The sequence below is a fragment of the Strix uralensis genome, chromosome 9 (assembly GCF_047716275.1).
Source record: "Strix uralensis isolate ZFMK-TIS-50842 chromosome 9, bStrUra1, whole genome shotgun sequence".
NCBI classification, from domain to species: Eukaryota; Metazoa; Chordata; class Aves; order Strigiformes; family Strigidae; genus Strix; species Strix uralensis.
Genome location: NC_133980.1, coordinates 18,976,638 through 18,997,961, shown reverse-complemented (window position 1 = coordinate 18,997,961; position 21,324 = coordinate 18,976,638). Strand labels below are relative to the sequence as shown.

At 38.0% G+C, this 21,324-nt stretch overlaps 2 protein-coding genes across 12 annotated transcripts in view; one reads left to right on the top strand and one right to left on the bottom strand.

The window, feature by feature from the left end:
* Positions 1 to 7,866, top strand: part of AGFG1 (ArfGAP with FG repeats 1) — a 35,533-nt gene extending 27,667 nt beyond the window's left edge. For 5 of the 11 annotated variants that reach the window (XM_074877651.1, XM_074877650.1, XM_074877642.1 and 2 more), the window contains 8 exons: positions 549 to 758; positions 1,569 to 1,752; positions 2,448 to 2,527; positions 2,811 to 2,903; positions 4,445 to 4,492; positions 5,894 to 6,052; positions 6,668 to 6,759; positions 7,125 to 7,866. In XM_074877651.1, the coding sequence (XP_074733752.1) occupies positions 549 to 758; positions 1,569 to 1,752; positions 2,448 to 2,527; positions 2,811 to 2,903; positions 4,445 to 4,492; positions 5,894 to 6,052; positions 6,668 to 6,759; positions 7,125 to 7,184 (926 nt within the window). In that variant the 3' untranslated portion in view covers positions 7,185 to 7,866. The remainder of the gene's footprint in view (positions 1 to 548; positions 759 to 1,568; positions 1,753 to 2,447; positions 2,528 to 2,810; positions 2,904 to 4,444; positions 4,493 to 5,893; positions 6,053 to 6,667; positions 6,760 to 7,124) is intronic. The other 6 variants (XM_074877645.1, XM_074877653.1, XM_074877648.1 and 3 more) reach the window with 4 other exon arrangements.
* Positions 7,867 to 10,828: 2,962 nt separating this feature from the next.
* LOC141947038 (thiamine transporter 2-like) lies at positions 10,829 to 19,567 on the bottom strand. The gene is made up of 7 exons (XM_074877654.1): positions 19,516 to 19,567; positions 18,855 to 19,014; positions 18,135 to 18,291; positions 15,378 to 16,194; positions 12,925 to 13,117; positions 12,274 to 12,415; positions 10,829 to 11,469 (listed from the first exon to the last, which is right to left on the bottom strand). The coding sequence occupies exons 3-7, from the start codon at positions 18,282 to 18,284 to the stop codon at positions 11,347 to 11,349; spliced, it is 1,425 nt and encodes a 474-aa protein (XP_074733755.1). The 5' UTR covers positions 18,285 to 18,291; positions 18,855 to 19,014; positions 19,516 to 19,567; the 3' UTR covers positions 10,829 to 11,346.
* Positions 19,568 to 21,324: the final 1,757 nt, after the last annotated feature.

The window sequence follows — 21,324 nt, the reverse complement described above, 5'->3', positions numbered from 1 at the left end:
GAACCAAACTATCTCTCTAAACCTTGTCATGAAATCGTACTAGTTTGGGGCTTCTAGGCACTGTTTTTTTTGTTTAGAATGATGACTGACATCTGAAATGGTTAAACATTGTACCATTAAGTAAATGCAAATAGTAGCTCTTCATTAGACACATATGACAGGAAAATGAAGCTTCTGGATTTTTAGTATTAAAAATCCAGACAAATACTTATTTTTCTAGCAAAATATTATTGTTGAAATTACTTTAACAGCTAATAAATAAAATACAGTTTTTCAAGATCAAATTATGACTGATATAAGCTGTTGAAGTTTGGGGTTTTTTTTGTCCTTGGTCTGTAGACTGAAAAATACTTAAAATTTTTTTTTTCCTGATGATCCAATGTAACTTTGAAGGAATTTGGAAAAGGTCTTAAATGTGTAGAATGGGGCAGGGGAACATGTTGCCTCATGTAACCACGAAGAGGTGGGATTATTGTGTCATCAGCTACAGTTGGAGAGACTTTCTCTAGCTTTGGAGTGTTGATCATGTTTAACTTAATCTGTTACAGGTGGAAGTGCTGGATCAGTGAATGCTAACTTTGCTCACTTTGATAACTTCCCCAAATCCTCCAGTGCTGATTTTGGAGCCTTCAATGCTTCTCAGAGCAACACAACAGCAACTGCAGCCAGTAAAGCTGCAGTGAATAAACCGAATCTCCAGTCAGCTGACAAATATGCAGCTCTTGCTAATTTAGATAATATCTTCAGCGCAGGGCAAGGTATTAAACTGTATTCTTTGAAGTGCTTAATTCTACATGTGTATACTTACCGCAAGGATGGCTGTGCTTGTCAAAATAGTAACCGTATTTCAAAATGTCCTTTAAGTTACCAGGAGAATTTCACATCAGTGTACCCTTAATGTGTAAGATGTAAGCTTTAAGACTAACATCACTCCAAAAGGATGTAATCAGAAGACTGCTTTTTGATAACCTACTTTGTATCAAGATGAATACTCTTAAGTGGCAATATTACTGCAATGATAAAAATATATAAAAATATAGGTCTATATATTTGTGCTGAAACCTATAGTGAAGGCTCTTGAATGGACAGCTACAGTTACTGCAGAGGACTGCCAGAGAGCTTTCTTACCTCTCTGCAACAAAAAAATTTGGCTTTATTTTTTAATGAACTAGTAGCAGTGATACTTGGATTTAGTTGACTTTAAGGAGAAAAAGCTAGTGATTCTGTAACTTTTTTCTTCTCAAATGGTGTATAAAAACTTCTGTTGGTTTGTAATGTAGAGCTTTGTTCTGAAATGGATTATTTGAGGGTATGTGTTTTGTTAAATTTTCTAGTTGAAGATGACAGTAGTATTGAGTCATTATTTTCCAGGAAAACCACAGGCTCTTCGGAGCTGCAGAATATCTATAGAAGCATGGCACTTTGCTAATAGCTAATGGCTTGTGAAACAATTTTTTTTCCTATATGCCCTAGTGCATATTTAATTTTTAAGTCTAAAACTTAAACTGTTGGCAGGGCAGAAAGTGAAACCATCTTCATCACTCTTAATCTGGTTCCTTTCTTTTTAGGTGGTAGTGATCAAGGAAGTGGCTTCAGTACAGTAGTGTCAGCATCAGCAGGTCCTGCGTTGTCAGCCCCAAATCAGTCAAGTGCATCTTCAGACAAGTATGCGGCTCTAGCAGAATTAGACAGTGTGTTCAGCTCTACAGCAACCTCTAGTAACGCGTATACTTCCACCAGTAATGTTAGCAGGTACTTTGTTAGAAGTAACTGACTTTCTACATTGACTTCAGCAATATGCAGAAAAGGAGCTCAAAGTTGTTTTTTTTTTTTTTCCCCATTTAGATAAGAAATAAAAACAGATTTGAAATGTTGAATGAGTTTAGAGGTAGTACTGAAACTGCATCCTTTGTTTTAAATAATAAGTACTGCCTGATAGGATATTATAAGATAAAATTAAGAATACTTTCTGTCAGCAGAATGTTCTCTGCACCTTTCTAGTCATTACATGTGAAATCTGATAGATGGTAACACTTTCCTCTACAGATTATTTGCATGCATACTGAATCATAGCATCACCCCTGGCAAAAAATTACTCAGATATTTATGCTGCTGCCAACCACTTTTTTAATCATTAAAGTAATAAATACCAAACACCTGTTATAGCTCTGCTTGGTATTGCAAGTGCCCCTAAAGCTTCTGCTTTGCAAACTTTACGCTGATGGCCTCTGTTCAATATTCCTTCTCCTGCTGTTGGTGGAGATGACTTTTCATTGCTCAGCACTAGTTATAGCCTCTGACCCTGGCATCAGTAAATGATATTGCAGTTTGCAAACTGCACATAAGCACTCCTTTTCTGTTCTTTTACATACCAACAATAATTGTAAGTTGTATTTAAATGTTAAACAAGCAATTCTGACTTCACTGAATGTATGAATTATTTTCAGCAGTGCTTTTGGAACAGTACCCGTGGCTGCTACTGCACAGACGCAGCCTGCATCTTCGAGTGTGCCTGCTCCATTTGGAGGTATATAAGTGTTACTAACACCTTTTGTGGACTGTGAGCAAGCATCTTACTAATTTTTAGTTGACAGTGCTATTCTTTGATACTAGTGATACTGAAGTTACTAAAGGATGCCAAAAAAGTACTGTTGTCATGATGCATTTCAAATTGAGCATTTTACTATAAATTCCTATTTTCCTATTTTAGATATTTATGTATCTCTGTATAAAAGCTGTGTAAACTTAATGTGAGTCAGATTAGCTATTTTTAAAAGACTTTATTAAATAAAATGTTTTTAATCTTTCAGCAACACCTTCCACAAATCCATTTGTAGCTGCCCCTGTTGCCCCAGTGGCACCTTCAACAAATCCATTCCAGACCAATAGCCGAGGAGCAACAGGTTAGGAAAAAACACTAAGTGTTTGAGAAACTTTCTTTCAACACTTCCATTGATTCTTTCTTCATAGCTGTGTAACTTGTTCCTTAAAGATTTTCTGTATTATCTGTCTGTAATCTATTTGGCATGTTGCGTGTTTGTTCAATGTAGAGTACAATATTTATGAACAGGCTGCAGAAATCACATTTTTTTGATATAAGTGATGTTTTTTATTGAGCCAAGGACATTATTTTCCTGTTTCTGGCCCAATCCTAGAATTTCAAATGGTGGCCAAGAAAAATGTCAAAATTATCTGTTTAAGATCTTCTATTACTACTTAAGCCATTTGTAGTCTATGTATTACCAGTTGGGTACCTCCCAAGACTATAACCTTATCTTTGAAGCATGCTTCATAGCAGGTTGCCCTGGAATCAGGGGTTTTGAAAGCCCTGCTGCTAAGCTGGTACGCTTGCTTTTTTAAATTTCTTTCATTATTTCAAAGTCCTGAAAGTCCTCAAAACCAAATTGCTGAAGCTAGAACCAGGAAAGACAAGGCTTTTTGGCTGTTATCTTCTCACTAGTCCACTTACTCAGTACACTGGTGGTGTCCTTTACTTTTCTCTTTTGTAATAGTAAAGCATATGTTTAAATGTAATCTTTACGTTCGTTAATTACATTGATTTTTTTCTGGGGGAGGATTCTGTAGAACCATAATTCCATAGACAAAAACTTAATCACTCTTTTGAAAAAGCAACTTGTACTTTTCTTTAAAACACTTAACTTGGATTTAGATGACTACTAGATTACACCAATTTTCCTCTCCAAAGTCATTGCTGAATTTTGGCACTATTATCTATTAACTGGACTTCCACAGATTTAAATCTGCTGATGCATGCATTTTAACGTTGAGTTGCGCTTTGCTCAGTTTTAGGTAGGTTGAATGAAACAGATCAGGCTGAGTTAAAACTGAATTGATCAAATTCGTGTCCTCTGCTAAAATGAATTCTGTTTTCAGTCTCTTTTGAGATATTATGCAGCTGAACTTTTTCAGCTATTTAATGCTGAAAATATCTTTTTTTCTTATTTTAATCTCATTCCTAACTGTGCTATTTTGTATCATCGTTAAGAACTTGTAGCCTCTTTAGATAAATTTGTTTGAATATGGCAACTCAATATCCTTCCATCTTTTAAACTGCTATCCTTGGCTTGCAGAGGTTCCAATCCCTTGGCAGCTATACTTGATGTTAAGTGCTAGGTGGTGGGGATAATGACTGTAACTAAAGATAATATTCTACCCCTTTCAGTGTAAGGTGTAAACCTGTAGCTTGTTTCTACACTAAGCTTTCTGCATGAACTTTGCTATTTATTACATGGGAGATCTGTTTTGTAGCATCTATTTCTAATGGCTCTCTTAGCTTAATCTATTGCTGATCATGCTATGGATGAATTGTTTGGTACATATACATGTGTATATTTATATATATAAAAAAAAACCCTTAAGAAATTACTGTTCAAGAGCGTATAAATGATTTGACGTTGTCTGGTCTCTTTGTGGCTTCCATAAGGCCTCTCGGGAGCAATGCACTCTCACATATTTCCTCAGGCTCATTTTGGTAGGTGGCCACATTTGGTATCAAGTTTCTTGTGGCTAATTGTTCTTGCTTGTAAAAGCTTATTGATAGATATCTGGTTCTCTGCATGTAGAATTTTTAAAGACTTTCCATTTTTTTAAAATGGAGTGGGTGTGGGTATTTGGCAACTGGGCAAAGGGAGAGAAGAGCATACATAGACAACCTATTAAGTAACTAAAACAAAACCATTATTGATATCTTCCATGGTCACAATATAATGCTAGCAAGTTGAGTGACTCTTGAAGTTTCTACCAACAGTAGCTTGATGCCTTTTGGGATATCCCAAGTCACTGCTCATTTTGTTGTGCTTTTGTTTGCTGTTTTAGCAAGTTTTCTTGTCAAATAGCTTCTCTGCTAACTATAACTCAAGAAAAATGTTGGTACATTAGTTTTGCATGTACTTTGTCAACAATTTATGTATGTATAATGTCTTGCCCTTGAACAGTTTTGGGGTAAATTTTTCAACTGATAAGCTATATTCGTTACATACATTAATTTTTTAAACAGTTGAACTTGCATAAAATCTAACTTGTAACATTTCAGAAGAAAAGTCCTGTGTCTAATGTGTAACTAGAATAAAATGCCTGGTGTCTGTATTTGTACCAGAAAAACTTCTATACTCTTCTTTCAAGGATAACTCCCAAAAGACTGAATAATGGTTTTGTTACTGCATTTTTTTGCACTTTATGTGCTCCTGTTTATTTGCTGAAGGCATATGGAATTGCATGTGAGCTGTGTGTTCTTTACTTGAAACGTTCAGCAGAGAATCAGATGAAAGGTTTTGGGTTTTTTGTTTTAAGTCTTACCTCAACAGTAAGAGCGTTTGCAATAGGAACTTTGTGTGCGAATAATGTGCATGGTGAGAATTTCCTTTAAAGTGACATTAAAGATGGGATGAAGAGAGAGGGGATGCATGTATCCCTTATGATTTTTTTTTTTTTGACTTGTAACTTTCTGTAATGCAGCTTGAAATAGGAAGATCCTTTCATGCTTTTCTCAGAAGTAGAAAAACAGAGGGGCTTATGCTGCCTGAAAGTGCTTGCTTCTGATGTGTACAGACTTTTACCAGAAAAACTTGGGGGGAAGTATATGATAATGTAGAGAATGTAAAAAATAATTTCCTTTTCAGAAAGTATGTCTGAATGTGCTGGATCTAGTATATTTTAAATGATTTTATTCATTTTAAAGTGCAAAAGTAAATTATGCACCTACTTGGTGGTGATCCAAGTCAACAAATCAGTTCAGTGGCTGTAGAAGTTGAACGTAACTTCTGTATGGTCACTGAGGCATTAGGAGACTTTTCTTAACATGGCATTGTAGTAATTTGTCTGATGAAAAAAGCGATTTCTTACAAATAATTGAATGGTATTTTTTGCCTACCAGCAGCAACATTTGGTACTGCATCCATGAGCATGCCTGCAGGATTTGGAACTCCTGCCTCCTACAGTCTTCCTACTAGTTTTAGTGGCAACTTCCAGCAGCCCACGTTCCCAACCCAGGCAGCTTTCCCTCAACAGACTGCTTTTGCTCAGCAGCCAAATGGTAGGTCTAAACGTTTTAGATAATCTTGTTTAAATCAGAAACACGGAGAAAATGATCTGTCTGTAAGTTAGCAATAATAGGTGCATATTTACTTCTATATAAACTCAATGATAATATTGATGAGGGGTTCCCATACTTGTGTTTTGGCTCTGTAGTTGAGCTTTCTGACTTGAATGTGTGCAATGACACAACTGAAATTTTACCATAATCTGATACTAAAATTATAAGTATTCCCAGGTTTAAAGGGTTTTTATGCAAGAAGGATTGTTTTGTCTTAATTTTTGAAGTGTCTGCAACAAATTGTAACACTTTCTCTAACTTCATAGAACACAGGCAAGAGAAAATTGGAAAGTACTTTCTCCCTAAATTTAAATGATAAAGTTGAAAAAAGTGCATATGTAGAAATTGGAAATTGATTAGTTCCAAACAGTTGAAACCAAACAAAAAGCCCAGCCATATTTTGTTTTTACACTTACATTCCCTATAGTGTTTAAGTAGGATCAGTGCTGCTGATTGTGCAGTCCAAGCTTCCACTTATTTTTGTGTGGGAGCTGCAGCAAATAACTCTTTGAAGATAGGTTACCAGTAATAATACTTCTCATTTATCTTTCCAAGGAGCAAGTTTTGCTGCATTTGGACAGGCGAAGCCTGTAGTAACTCCTTTTGGACAAGTTGCAGCTGTTGGAGTATCTAGTAACCCTTTTATGGTAAGTGAGTTGTTGCATGATTTTGATAACTTCTGTATGTCTGAAGAGGAATAATCTGTAACAGTTTAGAGACACACAAAGATATTTTTTTTCTTCAAATAAGGGAAGGCAGCATGTGAATCTCCTAAATGCAATTCAGTATTATGATGACACGACATTTGTAAGGCTGCCCAAATCAAGAGGTACCTGTATACCATGCTCTTACAGTAGCATAACTTCGTAGAACCACCAAAAAAGACAGCAGCATAAGAGAAATACTTACTAATAGGTTGTTTTCTTTTTTATATATCCTCTATTTATGATTTACAATATAGAAAAAAAATTGTAAAAATTTGTCTTATCTTTCTTCTTTCATCTTCCCCCAGGCTGGTGCACCAACAGGACAATTTCCAACAGGAAGCTCATCAACCAATCCTTTCTTATAGCCTTATAGACACTTTACCCAAAAGAACTCTTATGTGGTCACATAACATCTCTGCGCCTCTTGCACTGTTGTCTTGTTTCACTGATATTAGCTTTAAACACAAAAGAAGTCTTTAAGAAGTAAAAATAAAAGCCTGCATTATGTACCTTTAAAAAAATTAAAAAAAAAAAAAAATACACAAAACCCAAGAAAATCAACACCCCCACCAGGTAATAACGTGCAAAACAGAGGGCTGTGGTAACATCCTTGAACCTGTGAACTGGCAGGTGAAAAGTAGCGGTATCATGTATATTAAAATTGGCTAATAAGTTATTGCAGATACCACATTCATTATGCTGCAGTACTGTACATATTTTTCTTAGAAAATAGCTATTTGTGCATATCAGTATTTGTAACTTTAACACATTGTTATGTGAAAAATGTTACTGGGAAATAGATCAGCCACTTTAAGGTGCTGTTGTATCTCTTGGAATGAATGAGCTACATCATTTTAACCATTGGTATTGGAAGTCATGAAGTTAAATTGAAGGTTTGTTCATTTCTCAAAATGTTTTCCTTTCCTAAGAGCTCTTCTATTTATACATGCCTAAATCTCTAATGTTAGAGGGATACCTGTCTGCATAATAAAGCTGATCTTGTTTTGCTACAGTTTGCAGGTGAAAAATAAATATTAGAAAAAACAATTGTGTAGCATTATTTCTGTGCAGTAACATTTTATTGGGTTAAAATGTACATATTGTGAGTCATACACAGATGAGTTACCAAAAGTAATATGCTTCAAGGTGAGTTAAGCTTAAAATTTTCACATGCCTCACTTCGATAGGTTTCTTTGTGTCCTTGTGATTAAGCTTGCTGTTCTAGCTCAAGTGAAGTGACCGACCGACCAGGAAAATGTTAAGTTAACTTGGATTATGTTGACAGAATAGCTGTGTAATGAAGGACACTGGAAGCACTGAGGAGGGTAGTTACTCGATAAATGGTCAGCTGCAAAAGACACGCAATTATGGGTAGCCTTAATTGTGACCAGAACAGTATGTGTAATAGCAGGCCAAGGTGCCACAGATGTAGTAGCACTCTTTTTATTAAAAAAGATGTATATTAGTAAGTCCTCCTGTGGAATATTATATTAATCAATTATCTCTTTATTTACTGGAATGTTTCCTGCCATACTAGAATGGAACCTGTAGAGGGAGGACAAAAGTCTGGCTTGTCTAGTCTGCAATAGTAAGAAGGTTCAAGAAAAATATAATTCTGCACCAGAGTAGTTGGTGGTGGTGTTTTAAACACAGAGATAACTTGGCTTGAGTTCAAGTGTAATAGTGGAACTAAGCAAATAACGTAAATATATCATGAATACATAAACTGCAAGCTTAAGAAAAGATTTGTGACCAGCTGGAGAATAAAATTCTAACAGCTTTCAAGATAACAGGAATAAATAAGATCAGATTGATTTTTGAGAAAAGGATGTGCAAGCCCATTTGAGACAAAAGTGAAAATTCATTTAATTCAAATTTATTTCATTTAGATTTTGTCAAAAAAGACATTTCATTTGTAATTGACTGTTTGAATGTTAGATATGCTTATTTCTAGGGTAGCTAGAAGTTACCGTTGCTCGTAAAAATGCCTTTACACCAGGACTTTTGACTTCTGTTGCCTGCCTGTGGTGGGGGTAGTAATTTCTGTATCTTTTTTTTTTTTTTTTTTTTTGAAGCTTTGGAGATCCCAAAGCAGGGGACAGGCAGCTTTATACTAGCATTCCTCACTTAAATGTCTGGTTTTGTCCTGTTGGCATATTTAACGTTAAAACAGATATGAAGTCTGTCTTTTCTTTCTGATGAGGACTGCTGGATGGGGTATGGTGTATAGTTTAATTCCCAAGATTCTCTGGAAACTCACTAAAAAAATCCTCAGCAGTTGAGGGTTTCCAAGATGTTAGTGATGCCCTTGCTTTCACCACTGTTAGCATAGTATAAATAGCCGTAGTTCTTACCTGTTTGGGGATAGTAACACATAAATGCAGTAGAGAGTGGGCAACTGCAAAGGTTCAGAAAGACTTGTGGAACACTTAAACATGCTTATTGCAGAGAACTTGACCAAATCAAATGTCTGATCAATGAGATGAACAGCTTTGTGGAAGGGGAACAATCCTGTGCTCTCGTCACCTAAACTGATTTAAACTAAGCTTGGGACAAGGGCTAGTGAGATTGGCATCTGTTGAAATTGCTCTGATCCAAATGAAGCTGATAACTGCTAAGAGATACTGAAATTCACTTAAGTATGCAAGGCATGTAATTTTAGATTATGCTGCAGAAATAGTGGAATACCTTATTTTTCATAACTTCCTATACACAGCCATGTCTGTTTAGTGTATGTTCACTAATTTTAAGTTTGTTGAACTCCAGACAAGTAGTTGAAGATCTTGTATTGTTTTGAGTCTCCTTTATATTGAGCAGAAACTGACACCATAGCTGTTTTGTTGATTAGATTTTTAAAATAGCTGTATTTACAAAATTCTTCACCCATGATTATAAATGTCTTCGCTTTAGAAATCTCTGCAGTTCATGCAATTGCTCATGCCACTAGCATAGCTGCCAAAAAGCTATACTTGCACTAGTTTTTCAGTATCTTCTCTGCTTTAACATGAAAGCACTTCACATGATAACTTTAACTCTTGTACAGAAATTAATTTGGAGATCTTCTAGATTAACACTTTTAATCCTAATATGTCAGCTCTTTTGTGTGTAAAATGATGCTGTAAGAGGTACATCCTGAGTTCTACAAGGCCAATGTGATGCCCAGGTACTGCAGTTCAAAGTTATTTAATGGCTGCGAACTCCCAAGCACAGGTTGAAACAAATGCTGAGGCAAGAAATTAAATTTCATCCTTTTCAAATTAGTTGGGATTCCTGAAAGAGAACTAAGAATATGATGCAAGTATTCTGCTCTCTTGAAGTGAAACCTCACTGGGGCATAAAGGCAAGCTCAAACAGCTTTTAAAAGTATTTTTTAAGGAATGACTGACTTTTACTTTCTTGATTGCTGAATTGGGGGAATCATCAGTTACTCTGACTCTTGGCAAATCTGTAAATTGTGGTGAAGGAACACAATGGAATTTGCTGCTGTCTGATATAGTTTAACCCAAAGTGGACACTACTGAACACAGTTGAAAGAATATTCCCGAATTAGCTTTAGTTATATCTAAACTTTTAGTTGTGTTTTTTAAGACTGCCTTGTATAGAAATTGAAGGGTCTCCTCATGGCTTAAAAAGAAGTAGTTAGTTCAGGAGCTCTTCTGGTTTCAAAGATAAGTGTGTGTGGATCATGGCAGTTGTCAGACATAATGCACGTGCTTATCGAGGCAGACGCTCAAAGGGAAGGTTAGTGTGTTGGATTTGTACAAACTCACAGTAAAGCTGTCACTGCATCAGTAGCAGTTTACCTGTATATAATATGTTTTCCTTACAGTCCTGTAACTTCAGATTTGAGTCCATTGTCTGTGTGGAATCTGAAAAGACTGCATTTGGCCATTTGTAAACTAAAGTGGCAGTATTGCTGTGCTACATAGCATTGTAGTAATCCACCTCTGAACATCCAGAAGTACTGTTTTTTGGAAAAAAAAATGGTTTATGCTGTTTGTTATCTTGCTTTAAAAATGTGTCACAACTTCCAGTTGAAAAAGTCTTTAAGTTTTCAAGAGTCTTCTGTGGCAAGCTTTCCAACAGATCATCGTGCTGCTATGGGGCAACTGCTTCTTTAGATTCCCCAGGAATGTTTGAAGGTCTTATGTCTATGGCTAAATTGCCTATAATTGACTCACTCAGAAGTGAAAGTTCAAAGGTTGTGTTCTATAAGCTGTTGTGAGGTTCAGGCATCTGTATGTACTTGTGCTCACTGAGCATTAATAGATATTTTGGTGTCAGATCACTAAATTTGAGTTGAAATAGAAGATTGTTTGAGGATTGTTTGCTATTAAACTACTGGTGAAGAAAATGGGCAAAATGCATCATCCTGTTGACAAAGCTCTTTATGCTGTAGACTCTTAAACAGCCTGTTTCACTATTGACCAGTCTTGCTTGATTGAGCAGTGTGTTTCTCCTAATTCATTGTTCAGATGATGCAGACTTCTGCACTGCTGCTTGCAACCATTCCTTTTGTCTCTGCTGTTAATGATTAGTGCTTTCACCAGCCCCACTGGTATTTCTGCATTTGATGGAGATAATGGTGTATATGCTTCTAATCAGGAAAATTCCAGATATGAATGTAAAGTAGCTGCCATAAATGAGAAACTGGGAAATGGAGATGGGGAAGGAGGAGGAGGAAGAGTCAAAAACAGCTTTTGCTGTTAGACAGTAACTTGAGAGGTGTCCCTCCACTGCTGCCTTCCCTTCTGTGTCACCCATGCCCCAAAATGATCCCATCTTGAAAGGATTCAAGAAATCTAGCTGCTTGACTTAATACTGTATGAAGTGTGCAGTTGTAAAAAGATGGGGAGAGAATACTGTGTTATGTGCTTCCCCTCCCCACCTCAGTAAGGGAGGAGGACAGCAGCCCTGCACTTTCTGGCTCCTCTCTGAAAAGGTGAAAGCTAGAGACTTGAACCTCATTCAGTATGTAAATTGAAACTTTAAATTTAAAAATTTAATGGGGAATCATGAGATTAGTTAATTTTCAAAATTACACTAATTCAAAGGGGCGTCCAGTGAAACTATGTAACTTAGAATTACCCTGGTAATAGACCCATAGATTGCCTTGCAGTTTGCTGCTTGCTTCTGTTCAGGGTATTTTGACAATAAACTTAGTAAGCCTTTAAATAAAAAAAAAAAAAAAAATCCAAAACAACCCTGAGTGGTGATATTTCCCTTCCACTCTATGAAAATACTTTTAAAATTATTGCAGAAATGCAAATTTGGCAGGACTAGAGGACAAGTAGGTTGTAATAGTTACTGCTAGTTCACTTGAACCTGTTTTTCAAGTGAGTAACTGTCCTAAGCTAGCACATTACCTGGTGTCTTCCCAAAGGCTAATCTTGGAGTAGAACCCTCTTGGAGGAGAGTAGGGGAAGTGAGAGCAGTGTGAGTAATGTAACTTACCTGGGTGCTGATATCCAGGCCCAGACCTTTTGAATCTACTACAACAACAGTTAAAATTGTTTGAATCACCAGTGCAACAAAGTTGTTGAAGCCAAACATCAAAGCATAACGCTCCATGCTTAGATTGACAGCAATCTGAAACCTGAAAATTAACGTACGGGTTAACTAACCTATGGAGAACAAGGACATTTGCAATTTAATTACAAGAGGAAGTTTGGGAATAATTTAATGTGCACAGTGGGTTCTTCAAAGGATAAAGCCTCTTCAGTCTTGGCTATTAAGCTTTATCAGCTTCATTTTAGCAGAAATCCCTTGTTTTTCTGTCTTTGGCACTCTTGTGCATCTTACTTATCTTATTTGAGTGGATGTTTTTGATAAATAAAGGCCTTGTTTATTTGATCATTTAGAGAATACTTGTACATAGATCATTGAACATCTAAATGCAGAATAAGGTAGTTTCTGACTTGGAGTAACCTATTGTAATGGGTAGGTCATAATTTTAAGCATATAAGCTAGAAATAATACGTTCTGTTGTCATGACCTATTTAAAAATCTTATATCTAGGGAAACTTACAGTAAAATTTTGATAAATTTAAAAATGTGCCAGTGATTTAAAGCAACTTAATTAGAACAGTTGTGTATTATACTTACGTTGCTATTGTTATAAGGAACATATAGCATGCTTTAAATGCAAGGTAACCAGCATAACATGCCCAAATGTTGTCAATAAAGTGCATGAGAAACAGAGAACCAGCATCCATTGCAGAGAAAATTCCCAAAGTCAGTTCTCCAGAAAGGTCCCAGTTTACTTTGATACATCCAACTGCCATGGATGTTGCTGAACCTAAGAATTTTAAAGTAATAATTAAAACTCTGAAATGTTATCATCCTTCTAGAGCCATTGCATAGCTGTGTAAATGGATCATGCCAGGAGCTCTTGAGACTGTTATGGTCACAATGGGCTTTGATAATGGTGTGGCCTATACTTTCTGTTAGTGGTGTGGGAGTCTTCTGTTTGGGTTTTTTCTCCTTGCTTTCAGAGCCTTCACAGACTGAAGTACTCTAGGAAAGTGTCTCGTGCCTAAGGCTAGAGGCAGCAGTGTACAGTCTATTGTTACTCCATTTTTTGACAACTGAGCAAGGAGAAGAACAATCCCACCAAGCATTTTCTGCCAAAATATGCATAATGGAGTTTAGTTCCTTCATGTGAAGATCTTGATGAAAATCTGTTGCACTCCTTCATGCCTCCTTTTTTCATGAAAGCGTCTTTTCAGTTTCTGATGAAAAATCTTATGAACTGCACCTGTCAGTGCCTTATTGACCATGACATATAGTAAAAACCCTTCCTTGAGTGCAATATGGTTATATACAAACTCCAGTGCCTTGATTTTTTTTATTTTTTTTTTTTTAAATCTCTGCAATAATGATGAGGTTTACTTTTCTCCCCATCTCAATGGGGAGAAATACCTTCTACTACTGTAAGAAGGTTATCCCTCTAGTGGGTTTTTTTATGCTCCTTTAGCACAGAGGCTCCTGTAGGTTATGAAAGCTCTTTGAAACATGATATGTTGAGGTTAGTAGCTTAAATGCAAAAAGAAGTCTGGTCCAGGCAGGTTATACAGCTGTGAGTTACTGGAGTCCAGAGAGGACTTCTTGCCCAGATGTTTTCAGGTGGGCTAGCATACTAGTGCAAAATTGGACTTCAGTTGCTGGTTGTATGTGCTATTCATCAGAATTCAAAAAATCATAGGAGGCCTACTCCTTTGGTCCATCACTGCTGTAACCAGAGGTTCCTAGTACTGTGAGTGCTTTCTGTACTCTGAAATAGTATCAAGTGCCAGAGGGTGTAAAAGCAACAAAGCCCTTAGGAATACTGCTCAAACCAGTAGTCTTGAGTATTAGAGTAGCTTCAATAAAATGCATTTTCATGCTGATTGCAGGAAAAGTAAACTGACAGTTCCGTGTAGAAATGTGAGATAAGGCTCCTGGTATGAAGGAGGAGACATAGCTGTGTAAATGTGAGCTTCAAAATGAGGGTCTATTGGTACTGCACAGCTATTTAGATGAAGTTGCACTTTACCCATATACCTTCTGTTCTGTGCCCAAAGAGGAATGTCATTTGCATGGACCAAGTAACTGTACTGAGAATCAGGATGACTGAGCTTGGGAGACACCTCTGAAGATCACCTAGCCCTGCTTAAAAAGCAGGATCAACTAGAGCAAGCTGCCTATGATGGTGTCTAGGTTTTGAACATCTTCAAGGATGGAGAGTCCACACCTCTGGCCAACCTGTTCCAGTGTTAAATCACCCTTACAATAAAAATGTTCTTGTTTGTTTAAATAGAACTTTGTTTAAATTTGTGCCCCTTGCCTCTTGTCCTGTCACTGAAGAGTCTGGCTCTGTCCTCTTTACTCCTTTCCTTCAAGCCTTTATGCACATTAATAAGGTCACTTGTTTTCTCAAGGCTAAATAATAGCAGTGCTTTCCATTCTCCTTACTCCTCCCCTTCCAAGTATTTATGCACTTTAAGGTCCCTTGTTTTCTCAAGGCTAAACAATTACCTCTCTCTCAGCCTGTTCTTGTATGTCATATCCAGAGCCAAACTCGTTGATCAGGATACAGATGCAGTCACTATTTGTTCAGGAGCACTCATCCTGAAATGATCTTTAATCCACTGTCTAAACAGACCATCTAGAGCAATGTATCTCTTACTATGCTATTTTAATGCTTAAACCGCTGAGCTTAAGGTGTTTTTGAGGGAGGAATAGACAAGGTGTCATTGCACAGGGTTTTTGAACTACTTGCTTAGGTCTTCATGGTCTAAACACAGCTGTGAACTTAAACTCTTAAAACAATTTGCTGGAATGAAGCTCCCCTAAGAAGGAAAAGTTTATATATTTTTTTTAGGATTATTTTTGAAGACACCACTGACAAAAGTTGTACAGTAAAAACATGCTTTGCACACTGTTTGGGTGTTATATAGTGGAGGCTGTTGCTGTTGATCTTGGTCCTCATAGGGGATAAACAGGCACCAAAGACATTGCTGAAGACTGCCATCAGCACAGGATGGATTAAAAGTAGTTGTTAATGATATTTTACTTACCTAAAAAAGTTGCTATTGCTTCAACAGCTCCGTTGTACACTGCAGAGCTGTGAGAGGGAGCTCTGAAGTCCCACAGCACTTGGATGTAATTCAGAACCTGGTTAAAGCCTGCTGTAGCCAGAGCCCACCACAGGGACCAGTAGAGAAGTTTCCTAGAGCTGTAGCAATCCCTCAGGTCCCTGCCCAGCTGCACCAGTACTCTGAGCATGTGACTCTGGGGTTTGGGATTATCAGCCTGCTGCTCAGGTGCCGGTGCCCTGTCAGCAGATACAGAGTTCTTGTCCTGTTGGCAGCTCGGTGGCCCGTCGGCGCCGACTGTAGCCACAGCTCTATCTGGTCCGGGGAGAGTTTCTGAGATATCTTTCCTGTGGAAGAACATACTCTTTTGGGGCACTGGGAGGAAAAAGGAACACACAAATGCCAGGGACACGGAAGCCAAAGTGATGGCGTTAAGGTGAAAGTAGGATACACCTGCTAAGGAAACCAGCAGCTGCCCCAGCACCGCCGCAATGGTGGCTGCAACAAGAGTGATACTCCTGCAATAGCTCGTCACTCTCTGATAGCGATCGGTGCTGACGACACTGTAGATGTAGGCGTAATAGGCGACCTCGGTGGCTGTCACCATCCCATAGAAGAATTCCACCACCTGCATGGCCACCACTCCGTGTGCGAAGAGGAGCAAGAGCCACGTGACGATGAAGCTGATGCCCTGGAGGAGGAGGACGGGCTTGTAGCGCACGTAGTCTGTAATCAGGAAGACTGGGAAAAGGAGTGCAAGGTAGGAGTATGTCCAGACTGGGAAAATCTGGTTGGTAACCTAGAAGAGAAGAGAATAAAAGAGGAATATGTTTTAAAAAATACATTTTAAGTATTGATTTTGAAGCTTCTGATGATGGCATGAAGGAACATTGTTGTGGTGACAGGAAACAGTGAATTATGTGAATTGTGCAGACTTAAACTGTCTTAAATTACAAAACTGTAAATGTATTCCTTAACAGGCAAAAGTGATGCTAGGCTCCACTACATAAACAGGTAGATTGGCTTAAAGAAGAATTCTAGTAAAGGTCTATCAAGAAGGCATATTTTGACATGCAGCTGTTTAAAACAGTTATAACAGTGTTTGTGTCAGAGGAAAGTCTGTCTAGCATCAAATCCTATTCCTCACAGTAGCTGAAAATGAATGCCTATTTAGTTTTAACTTTTACATGGGTCACTGTATACCTTTGGTCTCCTTTGTTAGAATTAGAAAAAAAAAATGCACATCCCTCTTATGGTTGGACATAGCAAGTGTATGACTGTTATCTTCACCTTCTATGTTTTCTTCAAATTTAACATGTAAGAACAGAGCAAGTCTTGGAACAGTATTTTGCTGTGGTTTAGTTGGCCTTCAATGCATAGATGCTCTGAAAAGACATTATTTCTTTTTGTTTTAAAACTGGTCTGCATTCAGGTTGGAAGGTGCTGGGAACTGTTGCCACAAAAGCTCAGTGATTGCCCAGGCAGTTTGACTACACCCGGGTGGGTATCCCCTTAGATACAGTCATAGAAGAAGTTCACTTCATGATGTGCAAGTTGCCTGTTTTGGAGAGGTCTTATCCAGTAATTGCTGGACCTGCTAGGGTTATCCGTTCATGATCACTCATTCTCTGCTTAGGCAATTAGACTAGAAAGGAATTGTTTCAAATGCTGGAGGAAAAATAGTAGGTCGTTCTCTTTTTACTTCTGAACTGGTACTGGAGTGAGTTGCATGGTGAGCAGCAGGTTCACTATATCTTTCTGGGTAATTTCTTCTGTTTCTCTGAACTTTAATTAGAATTTTAAGTGTTTGACTGAAACTTGGGGAATTAGCTCACCAGAGGAGAGTTTGGCTGAAAGAGCCAATATCTGTACTACACTTTTGAGTTAAGGATTCTTGCTGAAATCAGAATTAAGCCATCCTATCATCCTATTTGTCTGTTTCATGTAAGAGAGGAAATTTCCCTTTGTGATTAAAAAACGAAATAAAAAAGGGGGGAAAACCCCCCCCAACAACCCGAACTACAAATACCTTTTTTCAGAAGAAACCTTAGGTTCACACTATGCTAGCAGGCTCCGCCTTAATATTTGCTACTGCACATCAGGAATGACTGTTCTTCGTATTAGCTGCATGTGGGTGTACCAAGCCTGTGTTTTCTAATTATACAACTAGCTCCATGACTCAGCCACTTGTTAACTACATCCCCTTTTGTTGGGAAGTGTACTTCTGAAGCAGCCAGTGCTGAACAGAGGAACAGAGCAAGAAAACTTGCAGTGCATCTCTTTGAATGCGAATCTGACCTCTGCAGGTTAATGAATGCATAAAACAGTCCTGTAATGTAGGTACGAATCTAACAGCTCATAAGGGGAAGTCTGGTTTTCTATTAATTTGCAATCACTATGTCACTGTCAGTGCAATCAATTTCTCAGTAAGTGTAAATAAATCGTAGTGTTGCCCCTCCTCTGAGGTTCTAGGTGGAAAGAGCTGACCTTATTTTGCTGAAAATATCAATTTCTTAAACAACCACCAAAGTGGTTTCAAAGTCCTAAGAATGTAGGGACTTTAAAATTTTGACCTTCTACAAAGAGGTGACTCCATACTCTTTTCCTGTAGCATCTTAAATATGAATCTCTAAATAAAATATACCTCTATTATTGAACACTTCATCTCCTCGTCAGTTATTGCTTTAAGTCTTGATGCTTTAAGCATTGTAATTATTACTTAAGAGAATAGTTACATACCTCTTCAATTGTTAGGTTTTTGTCTGGTCCAGTTAGATAAGGAGTGAGAAAAGATTCTGATGGCCTCATTGTGGAGAGAAATCCATTCGCACAGATGATCAGCGTGGGATAAATCCAGCTCTGGCCTATGGCTCCCTTCCAGCAATCCATAGTCTACCTAAAATGCAAAGGTAGTGAAGAAATGAGCACACCAGCACACCAGGAAGTTTATAAAGATGGTCTTCACAGTTGATAAAAATTTATTTTCAAGTTTACTTTCTAACTCACCCTACTTCAGCTAATGTTTCTCTTACTAACCCTGCTAGTGATCACAGATGCAGCTTGTAAATGAACAACTTGGATCAAGGTGAATTGGTGGTGGTAAACTCCAGTCTCTGTATTGTCTATCAAAGGTTGTTCTTAATGACGTACTTAGAAGTGAGTGGATGTATCGTAGCGGAAGAATAAAGTTCCATTACAGTCTCATTTCCGAATAAATGAGTAGGCAAACTGTGAGATTAAAGCTCATTCTCAGCATGATCAAGGAGGCTTTTTTTCTGTTGTCAGCCTGTGCGCTGAGTGGAACAATAGAAGCGCAAGTCTTTCTGCAGACAATAAAAGCCATCAGCCAGCTCACAACCCATTGTGAGCTTGGTTTCTTCAAAATGCTTTAATACTCATATTTCTTGCACTCCATTCAAGTGGGTAAAGAAAGATGCAGAATCTATCTGCTCATGGTACCTGCTCAGACTTAGAAACGAGGAATCTTGACTTCACTTGTGAAAGTGATGAATGAGACTTGTTTCTTCACTGTAGTTAGCAGCAAAAAGAAGTCTAAAGATATTTGTGTTTTTTAAGCTTATTTTACTTGGTTTGTGTTAGAAAGTCAGTTCCACTGTTCCTGGAAAACAAGTGAAACAATGTTCTGAAACATAAGAGCATGACAGCAAAGCACTGACTGTTTAATCAATCTGTTACAAGCTATTTCTCTTGAATTGTTGAATTCCATTGTATAGCAGGCACTTTTTCAAAAGTGTTTCTACTTGCACTGTGAGATTGTATTTATTAAAACTTAGCATAAATAGTATGTTATTAAGGCAGTATTTCTGTGACCTCAGAGGAATGTTACAAAAACCAGCCCTAACCTTGAAACTTGATTTTAAATTATTGCCTCTGATTATCATCTTTCTCTTACTAATCATTGTATGTAAAATATAGCCTGTGTTATCTTTAACTCTATTTCTGCTCTGAAATCTTTTGATGTCTGTTATCTTTTCAGATAAAAATATATTAAACCCTGGACTGATCAATAACATCAACATGAATCTTGCATCATTTCCAAATGCACCGAGCAAGTGAGTGACCAGCACATTCCCAAATAGCTCCGAAGGTAATGAATTACCTGTCAAAGCTGTGGCTGTGGTGCATTTGCTGTGGATCCATGTGCAGTTTCCTCCTAGGATGACTTTCTGTCTTCTGGAAGAAAAGTCGGAAACCACCTGTTAGGACTGGAGGTAGTAAGAAATTTCTGTGTCTTTTTGTTTCCTAAAACTTCTTCGTAAGCTTGATAAAATGTTAACAGAATTTAAGTAATAATAGTGATTCATTACAGCTCTTCTTGCTTGCAGAACTTGTCCATGGATTGCAGAGAAATGTTTCTCCTTTACAGGTTTTGTCAGCAATCTGAGTTCTAATTTAAGATAAAGTTTTAAGACTCACAGTAGCTAATGATTAATAAGAAGTAACATAACAAGGAAGCAATAACTTGACTGCATTTTTATGTTAATAAATACCTTTAAAAGCTCTGGTCTTTGACTTACGGATAAGACACAGCACACATTTTACAGTCTGGGCTGACGCTGACCCTCCCCTGCACATAGTGCAGTGGCCTCTGGGCTGATGGTGTCTTCTGACTTTCCTGGCTTTCTGGGAGTGTGGGGAGGTAGGACATCGAATACCTCATATTGTTAGTTGGCCAAGAATTACTTCTATATAAGGACTAATGTGTCACTTAAGGGCAAATGGACAAGAAGATAAGAAGATCTAGATAGATTCTAAATCTAGCTTTTAAGCTAAAAAATCAAAACAACTGCTTCAGAGAAATGATGCTGCTTTGCTTTTCTTTACCCAGTTCTTTTACACTGGACTCCCTACGTCCTCCAAGGTTCCTCAGAGGATGGAGCTGACCCTGAAGCCTGTTGGCAGGATGTGTGTTGACACTGGGAGCAAATGGTGTGGCCCTGGCAAGATGGGGCCCATGTGCTACCCAGCGCAGCTTTGTGAACTGGACACAGCCTGGTCTTGTTCTACATGCATGGAAACATCTCGTGCTGCTTCAAGTGTGTAGTGCAACGAGGCAGGCGAGTGTTCAGAGAAGCCAGGCTTGCCTCTGCGCTTCATTCTCTTTTCTTTACCCATGGCTTCTGAGAAAGGAAAAGAACCACAGGGAAGATGCTGCTGGGTAGGCCTACGGGCCTGCTGAAAGGTGGCTGCTGACTGGCATTTCTCTGGTAACCTGCACAGTGCTTGGTTAACACCTGCTTGCTTTGAACACAAAGATACAATTTGTTTGCTGCCTTGTTGGCCAGAACTGGCCTTACCAGTTTGCTGGACTCTTCATTGAAGACTTGTGCCCAAACCCACTAATGTTTCAAAGGTAGTTTGTTGTGTTTGAAGGGGGTCTAGCTATGGGGAGCAATGTACTCAGCTCTGGATTTTCATATTTACATAGAATCTTTTATCATGCTGAGAGAAAGGTAAGTACTTAATACTAAAAGCTGCAAGGAGAGGGGGATTTGTTCAGTTTCGTTTTCCTGCAGAACTAGAGCCTGTGGTTCCAGCCTTGCTCATAACCTGCCAAGCCTCAACTACCTCCTCTCCAAAGAGTGTGTATGTACATGAACACACAGGTAGATGTGTGCTTCTTACTGTTCTGAGTGAAATCTCTGATTGCTGGGTTAACAGCAATTTGCAGCTGAAAACCGAGGGTAACATAAGGCCTTACCTTTCTCTTGCTGTTGTTTCTACCTCCAATGTGTCATGTCCTTACTAATGCTCCTAAGAGCTGCCCTCTTCCTTCTCTATTCCTCCCCCCCCCGTCAAACGCTCCCCACAACTCCCAACCTCAGAATCGTTCTTTTGAAAATTTGAGAGAATAGCAATAGATTTTTTATTTTAAAGTCTTAACTGTTTTCTGAAGATAGTATTCTCT